Source organism: Manduca sexta, chromosome 12, assembly GCF_014839805.1.
Source record: "Manduca sexta isolate Smith_Timp_Sample1 chromosome 12, JHU_Msex_v1.0, whole genome shotgun sequence".
Taxonomy (NCBI): domain Eukaryota; kingdom Metazoa; phylum Arthropoda; class Insecta; order Lepidoptera; family Sphingidae; genus Manduca; species Manduca sexta.
In genome coordinates, this window is record NC_051126.1 from 1,071,257 (window position 1) to 1,082,958 (window position 11,702).

The 11,702-nt window shown below is 34.2% G+C and overlaps 1 protein-coding gene across 1 annotated transcript; it reads right to left on the reverse strand.

The window, feature by feature from the left end:
• Nucleotides 1-439: 439 nt before the first annotated feature.
• LOC115453692 (15-hydroxyprostaglandin dehydrogenase [NAD(+)]) lies at nt 440-1,458 on the reverse strand. Its single transcript, XM_030182411.2, has one exon. The coding sequence runs from the start codon at nt 1,417-1,419 to the stop codon at nt 571-573; it is 849 nt and encodes a 282-aa protein (XP_030038271.1). The 5' UTR covers nt 1,420-1,458; the 3' UTR covers nt 440-570.
• Between the last annotated feature and the right edge of the window lie 10,244 nt (nt 1,459-11,702).

Genomic DNA, 11,702 nt, shown 5'->3' on the forward strand with positions numbered 1-11,702 from the left:
TCAGACGAACGGCGAGCTTACCTCGTCATTCAAAGCTAACAAAAATGTATGTGCTGAGGTTTGCGCCCTTGTCGCGGGCCGTACGATTGCTCAACATTACCTATATTATATTCCAAGCTAATGGATATATTTATATGCAACCTGCGAGATTTTATAGCCCTTAGATTTATTGAAACCGATTGTTAAGACCTTTTGTCTATATAACATAGCATTATAAGTGTCCACTATAAGTGTAAATAATTTATATATAATAATAGTAATACATTAACGGTCTAAACTAGTGTAAACACATAATGTGAACTATGGAACAATTTTAAATGTTGGATAATATAATTTTCTAGATATATAACAAACTTGAATCGTAACAAAAAAGATAGCAACCTGAAACGGAGTGTATACAATACAACACACAATACGACAAATAAAAGAAAAATAAAAACAGATTGCAGGAATCAAAAATTGTTTATTCAAATAATTTAGAAAAAATATTGAATAAATTGAAAATACTCTAAATCTAACCCTTAACTATGCGTGTATATCCCAAAATTAACTCTGATTAGAGTTCAGTAACTACTTGTGCAGTATGCTATCAATGTACTCAACAGTGCGGTACTCTGAAGCTGGGGATTCGAAGTATTTTCCTGCATCGATGGTATAAGCTGCGCCAGACTCGGCTACCGGGAACAGGCCCATAAGCGCATCAGCAACTTCATCAGAAGTCTGCCATGCCCAAGATTTAGAGTACTTCACGAAGTCATCATTCTTCTCAGCGATCTCCATTTGGCCAGCTGTCATCGGAGTTTCAGTGAAGCCCGGATGTATAGAGAACATCCTCACTTTTGAATGGCGATAATTCATTTGGTGACCCTTTGCCTTGGTGTACGCCGTTGTTGCGGCCGAAGCAGCCGTGTAAATAGGAACGTAACCATCGACGTTATAAGCGTACATGTCTGACATATTGATGATGGTACTGCCTTTGCCTCCTTTGTCTGCTCTAGACATTTCATACATCACATCGGACCATTCAATGGTCGCCAAGGCGTTAGTTTCCATAACGTTTCTGGCGTCGTATTCGTTAAGAATACCGGCGCAGTTCACCAACACGTCGGCGATTCCATATTTCGGCACCTCCTCTTCAACAACCCTAACCAAGTCTGTGGTAACGTCGGCATGAATGAAGTCTGCCTTTCCCTCGCCAAATTCTTCGTTAAGTCTGCTCTTAACTTCCTCACCTTTCCTATAATTGATGTCGATAAGAACTACAGACCTTGCGCCTTGTTCCAGGAACTTTTTAGCGATCGCGCTGCATATAGATCCTGCCCCACCAGTCACCGCAATTAACTTGCCTTCTATTGATCTCTCATCGGCATGAGTGAAGATTGCACTCAACAACAGAGTTACTGCTGTTAAAATACGCATCTTTAACGATTACTGGTTTGCACTTGACTGATAGTTAGAAGAATTTCGGCCATTCTTTTATACCCTGAATTCCGACGATTCAACAAATAAAACTCTTTACATAATAATATGCGAATTGCTCTTCAAAGATATTAATCATTTGGTGCAGCAGATACATTGTTTTTCCACACCTGAACAAATTTTGGACCAGTGAAAAGATGTTATATTTATGTATAATAAATTCAAAAATAAATAGTGAATAGTGAAGTGAATTATCATACATTCGTAAGGCGAATATTATGCGATGCTATCATTTAATACGATATAGTCATACGCACTGGCAATGCATAAATACTCGCTGATAATAACCCCTGCCATGTGCAGCGGCGACACACAGTACGATCGAACATGCTGCAGAGTATACTAAGAGAACGCGCGGCCGCCATAAATTGTTATTTTAAGAACGCGAACAAGAGCGATGTACGAGCGATAAGCGAATGTGGAGGTAGCTCTGCAAGAATCAATTATTACTGTGGTATAAGAAATCGAGTGGATGATAGGAATATGTGAAACCGTATCTCCCATTCACTTGTTCTTCTGTCTAATAAGCAATACGATTTTAGCTTAATTTTCTAGGTCTTTAATTTACTAAGTATAATGTTCTAGGAACTTTCTTAGAATCTGGTGATATAAATGGGCTCAGAAGCCCCCGTATACCGAAGGATGCTCTCAGCGTCAACGATACAACACGAGGCCTACCATCTATGCTGACGTCCATCCCAGGGGTCACGACAATGTGCTCAACACATACAAACTAACGGCGGACGGCCCCCTGATATCACGTCGCAACAAACTTCTAAACTTTTCATTCCCAAGCGGGGTTGGATCATTACTGTTTGCTATGTATATATTCAACGGCGCTTGGCGAGTCACCGAGGACGCATTTGTTAGCCAAAGTCTATCCCGCCTTCACATCTGCCACTTCAACCGCTGCACCGGTAGTGCCAAAGCATGGGACTTCATAAGACTAATCTGTCTTCATTTAGGTCTCAGCCCAGGGTCTGTATGGTAGCTGGCGTTCCGAGGTCATTCAAAAACGTCGTGAAGACATCATTCAGCATTAACGGGACACCCAAGAAGAAAGTATATTGCAGGAAATAAACACAATATACAAACAGCTAATTTTCATTATAGTTTTTAATAATAAGACATAAGTCGTTATATAATTGATAATAATCATTTAATATGCACATAATATACTATGAAATTAAATACAGAAATTTCATGTTCACACAAGTGTCCAACTGACAAAAACAATTATATTTAAACAACTATGCTTTCTATTTACATCATCGTATATGTACAAGCGAGCAAGTTTCCGTTAAAAATGTAATAATGCGGAGTTCGATAAATGAAGTCTGTAGTTATTGAATATTATTGAATATTCGGAAGAAAGTACCAAAGATTATCTCAGATTAGACAAGCCACAAATCTTTGCCAAAATCATCATTAACATTAATTTCTACCCAACATGATGCACGAGGCTATTAAAAAACATTCGAGTTTCAATAGAGAAGCTCATTCTGCGTAAATCAGACTAATATAATTGTAAAATGTAAGTAGATTTTATAACTTTGACTTTTGCACCACCAATACTTAGTACCACCCCTTGACCATGAACGCTTTTATTATAAGTCTTCGAAACGTTGAAGCAAAATAAGGAAGTGAAAACCGCGATGAAAAAAAAACTTGTTTTGTTTTGATTTCAGAATTATTATTATCATTTAAATTTTAACTATATAAAATAATCCGTACGACAGCGCTCTGAGATCCTGGGTTCGAATCCCGGATCGGGCAAAGTGATATTTGGGTTTTTCTGCTCAGTATCAGCCCGGAGTCTGGAATTTGTGCCCGATATGGCGATAGGCACGCCCCCTATCACATCCTGGGACGGAACATACTTGGCGAAAAATGGGTGCCCTGGTTGCGCCTCTGCATAACCCTTCGGGGATAAATGCTTAATGTGCGTGCATGTGTATGTGTATGTGTGTGTGTATGTGTGTGTGTATAAAATAATCCGGTAAAAAAATTGCAGATTCGACAAATTTCAACCTAAGCGTAAAAATATGACACCTCCCAGTGGCGTAGCGTCCATACAACTCGATTCCTACCGGCTTCCCTTTCAGGTTTATTTACGCTTTTCTTAATCTTTGTTTTCTGTTAGATAGGTTGCGATATATTAACTAAGGCATTTTTTTTGCCACGGGTTACCTTTCGGAAAATTTCGCCCTACGCCACCGACACCTCCTAATATAGTATAAAACAAAGTCAAATATCTTTCATTAACGCTACGCTCCTATAGATCAGCGTGATCTTATAAAATCTATAGCCTCGATAAAAGGTCTATCCAACACTAAACTTATCAATTCGAACCAGTAGTTCTTGAGATAAGTGCGTTCAAACATACGAACAAACTTCAACGTTATATAATAATATATAGGTATGTAAGATGATTGTAAATATGATCTGGAATGAGTTAATAACCATGAACATTCTCGCTGGTAATTTATATCCCACATGCAGACATTTGATTAAATAAAAACTATTTATTTATGTTGATCGCTTTTAAAAGATATTATTCATTTGTAATGGAGATGCGCAGTCCATTGCTTCCGTACATCTAAATAAATATTGGAATAGTAGCAACTCATGTAGAAATAAAATAAAATAAAATTACTGAGAAATAAGGTGAAAACACCACGTCAGAAGAATCTTCATAGAACACTTAAATTAAGTGTTCCATACACTGGGACTTATAAAGTAAGTATTTAATAAAATAAATATAAAGGAAATCTCGATTTAATTGAAACAAAACTGTTTTACGGATTTTATCGCGGTTATTCATATTATTTTCTTACGACGTTTCAAAGACTTTGCAGTTTTCATGTTGGTCGTCCACAAGTCATAATTACAATATCTACTACATTTTATATTTATGCAGAATTTTTTATTTTTAGCTTTTGGCAGGCCGATCGACTCAGAATGAGCTCGCTGTATCTTGAAGTCTGGCAGCCGATCTTTTGTGTTCCGATTTAATTAAATGTAGAACTGGATCCCAGGCTTGTGCAAGCTTCCAACCATCTTCCCTATTGATTTCTCGATTTCACTTAATCTTCATTTTTTTGCGTGCCAATTATGTGCTACCATGTACTTAATATTCTAGTTATTACAATCTTTTCTATATATTTTAAAGACCGTAAGCGCTTCGTATATGCACAAGTGTTTGGTAAAAATGTTTATTTCATATAATGAAATAGACGCTATTTATGCGATAAAGTATTTGTTAAGACACCTCTTATAATAAAAATAGAGATAGAATGATGCGATATACTCAAGGTGGATTTTTTATATAGGACAGAAAAGACAACAACCCCAGTCAGCATAGCTAGCAGAAACTGTTCATCTTATTTGAACATTGACATCCCCATCCACAGAATTTTAAAAATATGTACTGTTAGCAAAAATATGGGCATTTAATGGGAAATCTTTTTTGATGTCAATAGATTATGTTGCTTATTTTAAATTGAAAATTAAAAAAATAATTAATTAGAGGCTTGAGTTCTTTTGCAGTCAGAAATTGTAAAAAAAACTTTCTCCATACATTTTGAAGGAAATGCAAATCCAATTTACTTTAAAACTTAACAAAAGAGATCAAAATGTTTTTCTATAACTTGTTGACTGTACATATTTATTCAAAATCTGTAAATGCAGATACTAATGTCTTTAAAAATTATGCAATGTGTCCCCACTGTACCTGATGGTAAGTGGAGTGCGGTCTAATAGAACGTCGACTGACGAGAAATTATCGCTCCGCAGTTTTTTTTTTTAAATATAGACCCCGCAGTCAACACTGAGGGGAACCTGCCAACGGTATACTGGTTCCCCCCCGCTTAGCGACTGCGGGGCCTGGAGGAAGAGAGGTAGAGGAGAAATAGGGAAAGAAGGAGGAAGGAAGAGGAAGTAACAGGATGGGCGGAGTGATTAGGATAGCAAATGTTCACGAGTCTCTCTTAGACCCCTATGTGTAATTGGAACCATGGGTATACACACATTCGCTGTGTGCCTAGGGCCGCGCCAAATGTCCCCCTGTACATGGGCGTGCATTCGGTGTGGAGACCGAGCACACAAAAAATGCCTCAGGGGGGACCCCTCGGCAGTTCACACAATTATGCCGGCCCCTTGCAACCTAAGGCGGGTTTAAATACCTTCTGTGTCGTACAGGATACTGTAACGATGTAAAATAGTTTAATTTTTCATCATCTTATTCTTATTTATAACAATCATCAATTAACCGTTTAATAAACGATCCTAACAGCGTTTTCGTATTATCGCGAAAATGGCCCAATCAGCACAAAATATAGATATAACATAACCCTACCACTTTTATTTACTTGAGTTGTGTAAAAACACTGACAATTTTCTCGACAAGTCCATTTGACCTAGTGTGCCACGATGTCAACCTCTGAAAGAGGTCAGTCGCAAAACAAAATTAAATGTTCAAACATTTTCAAAGTCTGAAATATTGACGCATTGCAACCAAAAACTTAGAGTAAGTACATCAAAGAGTTGTCTTTTTGGACAGTGTCACGGATTATTGTTTATGTCTGTGTATTCAGGGTCTACTGGTCTCTCATATGTGAGAGTCCGCCCGGGTAGCTACCACCGAATTGTCTATTTCTGCAGCCAAGCAGCTGTGTAGTCACTGTTGTGTTCCGATTTGAAGTACATTGTAGCCAGTGTAACTACTGGACATTATAAGACTTAAGCCTCAGGATGGCGAGCGCAGTAGAATACCAAAGAATGCTTTGTAATTCAAGGAGTTGGATCGTGTTTCTACTGTTTATGGGCGGTCGTATTGCTTACCATCAGGCGAACGGCAAGCTCGTCTAATCATTCAAAGCAATAAAAAAAGGTGTCCTTTCCATAGAAGTCCAGAAATATTTCATAATTTTTGTTATAAATGAAATATTACTAGTTGTAAAATTTAATCTGTGTTGTGGCTGTTATTTATATAATTTCTGTTTTATAGCTATTTATGTGTTCTATTATTTTACCTGCACTAGGCCAGCGTGGTGGATTAAGGCCTAATCCCTCGCAATAGTAGAGGAGAGCCGTGCCCAGCAGTGGGACACTATACAATACAGGGCTGATATTACATTAATAAAAAAATCTTGCATAGTTACCTCGCTTCGAAATAAACACTCATGTCAGTAAAATATTACTCAAATTTATTAATTACATAACTGGTCATCTTGGATTTCAGAGCACAAAGTTCTTGCGCGGTGCGTCAAATATCATTAAAGAAAAAATATATAATTCATTTTCCGCGTTGCAATATGTAATACTACAAATATTTATGTCCATTGACTTTAAATTCTCTATTAATATTCTTTAGCATTATATTATTCAGGTATCCCTCTTTAAGTTCGATGTTAATCGCCATTGCCCAAAACGTTACATTATTTTATTTATTTTTTATTTATTGAATAGTTACACCATCGGTTTACCACTATAACCTTACAAATAAAACAATGTTTTATTTATACTAGGTGATAGCCCTTTACAGGTGTATACAACATTATTTGTAAAACTTTAAAATTGCTACATCTGACAACAAAAGAATATGAAAACTTATTTAAAGATAGACCAACAATAAAAGAATAATTTATAACTAGCACGCGAAAATAATTTAAAGGATATACTATGGTCTTACAATGTTACACTAGTCTACACATTGTAGAGTCTAAAGTTTGAAGTTTATATAATTGTTATTTATTGGTTATAATCTATATACAAAAATTAATCTCTATTTCCCTTGGCCATCGCATCATGCGTGAACGGCTAGGCCAATTTCACTTTTTTTTTGTTGTGTGTGTTATTATCAGAAGAAGATTCTTATGAAAGAAAAATTTCAAAAAAAGCGAGGAAAATTAGAACGTTTAAGAAAACTTAACGAAAATATTAATTTTACATAACTGTCAGTGGTTTGAAATAACTGTCAGCGATCGAAAGAATACGCGCGTGCATACATAGTTAAGACAGGACAACGTCTGTCGGGTCAGCTAGTATAATATATAATAGATGTATTATTAAACCGGGATTACTCACATAGGAAGAGGTTCTACAGATACAAAAAATACACATAAAGTATAGCCTATTATGTGCATAGATGCAAGCTAACTTAAAATATATCGTGGAGAAAAATTTTAAATGAAAAAGTTTAACGGCCGATACTGGAAGGAAATTCTCGTGAAAACTTTGGAACACAAACATTGGGATATAAAAACACAAACTCGCCTATTTTTAGGGTGTAAAAACTTTTTCATTGCCGTTTAAAGTATATATTACAGTAATTTAGATGACAATCTTGTATAAGAACGAAGTAAAATGAAACGTATAGAAACAAGACTTGATTTTTTATTAACAATATTATATAATCTCCACCAACTGTAGACATTAAAATCTTAATTTTTAATCCTTTTATAAAAATTCGTTTCTGCTAATATAATAGCGAGCATAAAAATCTATACAAACACTGAACTACGATGCGAAGCAAAAGGCAAAATTTACCGAAATGTAACTCGACCCAACATATAGGTGCTAATATGCATGAATGCAGCCTGCAAATATTTATAATGATAATCAGATTCTGCATAAAAGGAAGCAAATGATTTAGGGAATTGATGCGAAGTCAAAGTAAACGTATGTAACACACCAGACAACTGTCACATCGCATCCCTCTTTATATTACTCGTTATATTTCTATTGTATAAAACACTGTTCGAGTTCTACAAAACAACATAGGTACACAGGCATTAGAACTAAGGCGCCTTAGTCGAGCCGCAAAATGGTAAGCCCAGAGCATAATAGCACGCGGTAATTTTTCCTTATTAGTGGATCTTTTCACTCATTTTCTAAGGCGGCGGCGGTGTTGCCAGGAGATAACCTAATCACAGATTTGCCTTTTTTCTGCTTAATTAAAAAGTTCAGGTTTGCAATTATTTCTTAGAATTAGTTGTTAAAAATTTTATGGTGTTTTCGAAACTTTTAATATGTCGCGCTGATGCATCATTGCATTCGCCGGATATTTAACACGTGTCACAGTTTTACGTTCTTAGTTTAAAAACATTAAATTAGTTATCAAGCCTCATCTGGATGATTGTTTAACCAAGTGTCGTTTGGCAACTCATCTTCATCTTTAATATTCAGTCATCTATAGTCATTAAATAAAATTAGCAATGGTAAACCTCCTTGTCATATAAAATACATTAAACAATAAGATCACAATACAATTATTTATTAGTTTTGTTTTATTTATTTATATTATCAAAGAAACAAATTATGCAATTTCCCCTTTAAAACATAATTTCAATAAACATTGGAAACGCACCTACATACATGAAAATGTATGTAGGTGCGTTTCCAATGTTTATTAAATAGTTTTCCAAATGAGATATATTGCCAGAGGAATCTGTCAATATATCTCATTTGTAGAATTGACAACTCTGCAAAAAATACTGAAATTCCCGGTAAAATACCTCCAAAGCCAGCAACACTACCCCGGATCACCATTGTCTGCCCATCGGGAGGGAAATTGCCCGAATTTCGCAGAAAACAGGGATTTTTTTACTTTTAGAACACTTAAGCTGCGGTGATTAGCACGAAGTATTTGAGCGTTAGGTATTTCCATGGTAGAGCTGAAATTCGGGGTTTAGATTAAAAAAAAGGATAGACTCCGATTACTTTTAATGTGTCGGACGGACGAATTAAAATAAAACACTCTCGAGGTCACTTTACTAAACGGAGATTGTGTAAATTATTTACAATTAGGATTATACTGGGCAAAAAACTGGGTTCGGTTACAACTAATGAACGAATTCGTACAATCTTTCACTAATTAAAAAACTATTTGTACAATCAGCAAAGTTCGCGGTCGACCACCCTAAGGGTCAAAATAACTTGGCAAATTTGTTTTACTACGTTTGGGAGGCGGGGTTTGGGATCGATTGCATAGATCGATATCAGTCGTAAGTCTGCTGGCTACCTGCAATGACGTTACGTAACACTACCGAACCGCTGCTGAGTGTATAATGGAAAACGAAATTAAAATTGATGCGCGCACGTCTATGCTATGACGATAATTCCTATACTTGTAAGATGCATATCGTCGGCGTAAAGAACGTAATAACAAAAGTTTTATAGTTTGGAGACAATCGCAATTTACAGTGTTTTTATTGTTGAATTTTTAGGCATTATTTTTAATAAATGAGAAACGACATTACGTTAATTATTTTATATCATATTATGTGCCTGATTACCTTCTTTTTAACTTTTAACAATCCAAACTTTATGTTGTATTCAAAAATAATAATTTTAAAGCAATTTCCGTCATATTTGTCACAACTATATTTTGTAAGTAAATTATGATTAGCTACTTTTTTAAGCCGTTTTTTTAGTTTTCGGTCTCTTTAAACCCATAGTCTATAATTAATTTATTAAATAAATTCAATGGCTGCATAATATTATGATTGAATTTTGAATCGTAAAATTTAAACTGTTCAGTTTATTCAATTCGTTCAATAATTCATATTATAATAATAAATCATAGTTAATAGATTTCATTATTTGAATTGTTATTTTATTTTATTTCAAAAACTTAGACGATAACATTTTATTCCAATCTCTGTATTTACAAATATGTATTAACATTAAAGTTAAAATAATTGACCTAAAATTATTAGCTTCTTAGAGATTTTGTTTTTTTTTTTATTTCCTCTTAATGATCTTTTTTTATCTTAAATATGAATAGTTTTTGAGTTAATAACGAAATACCTTTTTTCATCCTAATTTGAACTATTTAACACCTTTTTCAAGTAGTTAATTGGACTATTTATCGGTATGCGGCGATTATTATTTATTGAATTTGAGGCGAGTTTAAAGATTTTATGTGTAGGCGGTAATATGCTTTTATTAGAGTAATATTGAAAGGCCAACATTTTTATTGCTGCAGATGTTGTTTGAAAAGAAGAAATATATCACATAAAATGGTTTTTAAAGAGCGCATTTTTTATCAATGTTTGTATTGACACCGGTCTTACGTGAACGCATTTATCGTTAAACTGAGTCTATTGTTATGCTATTGAATTTAGAGGCATTTAAAGATTATAAGTGTAGGCGTTGATTTGAATTCTTATTACAGTAATATTTGCAAGGCTAACATTTTATTGCTGCATATGTCCAGTTTGTAAATTTTAGTTACTTTCTTTAGCCAATTATTTAGTTTTCGCTCAGTTAAAACCCAAAGTCTATAATCAACTTACAGTTATTGATTTTTTTACCGATTTAATAGCTGCATATTATGATTGAATTTTGAATTATAAAAATTACTTAAACAGTTCAGTTTATTTAATTCGTTCAATCATTAACATAATCATAAATTATTGTTATTCGTTTCATTATTAGAAATTATTATATTTTTTCTCAATTTTTTTTTATGCTTTTTTGAACATTTTGTTTACTTTTTAAAGGACATGTCCGTTTTTTCTATGGGCGCTGGTTTTTTGCTTCGAATAAATTCCAACCAACCTCAAACTAATTGAATAATAATGTGCCAAAAATTAGTAACTTGGAGTCATTACAATAATAATTTTAGACCCTTCATTGATAAGAAAAAGAAGAAAGAAAAGTCATGGTTGAGTAATTCATACAAATAATTTCACGATTCGTCAAAAATTATAACTACCTGTCTTTTTTTACACAAGTAAGTGTTATTATTATCATTTGCGGATATAAAGGGAAAAATTAAAAAAATAAGAAAATTAGAAAAAAATGTTATTCGCAGTAATTATTTTCAGAGATAACTAGACAAGATTTTTGATTACTTAACTTTTTTCGGGATGCCTTCCAAATGTAATAACGTTTATATTTGCAAAGAGTTCATTTTAAGTGTAATATTTAAAGTAAATATTTTTTTTTAAAATCTCACAATCAATGGTTTTGTGAACCAGTCGATGAGGCTCACGCATATATCGCTACGATATATAATTATCAAAAGTCAAAATCGAATATAGTAGATAATATATTTGCAATACCAACAAATAATGAGATACACATGTAAAATAAAATTTCGTGGAAAGTCCATGTAAATAAAACACATTTTTTTGTTACTTCAGTGATATGATTTAATTGTATTCATTACAAGTTTGATACGCTCAGCAGGCAGGTTGAGTAGAGTGTGCGCTCTG

Coding starts and splice junctions, on each gene's coding strand:
- LOC115453692 (XM_030182411.2), bottom strand. CDS start 1,419: ATGCGTATTTTAACAGCAGTAACTCTGTTGTTGAGTGCAATCTTCACT.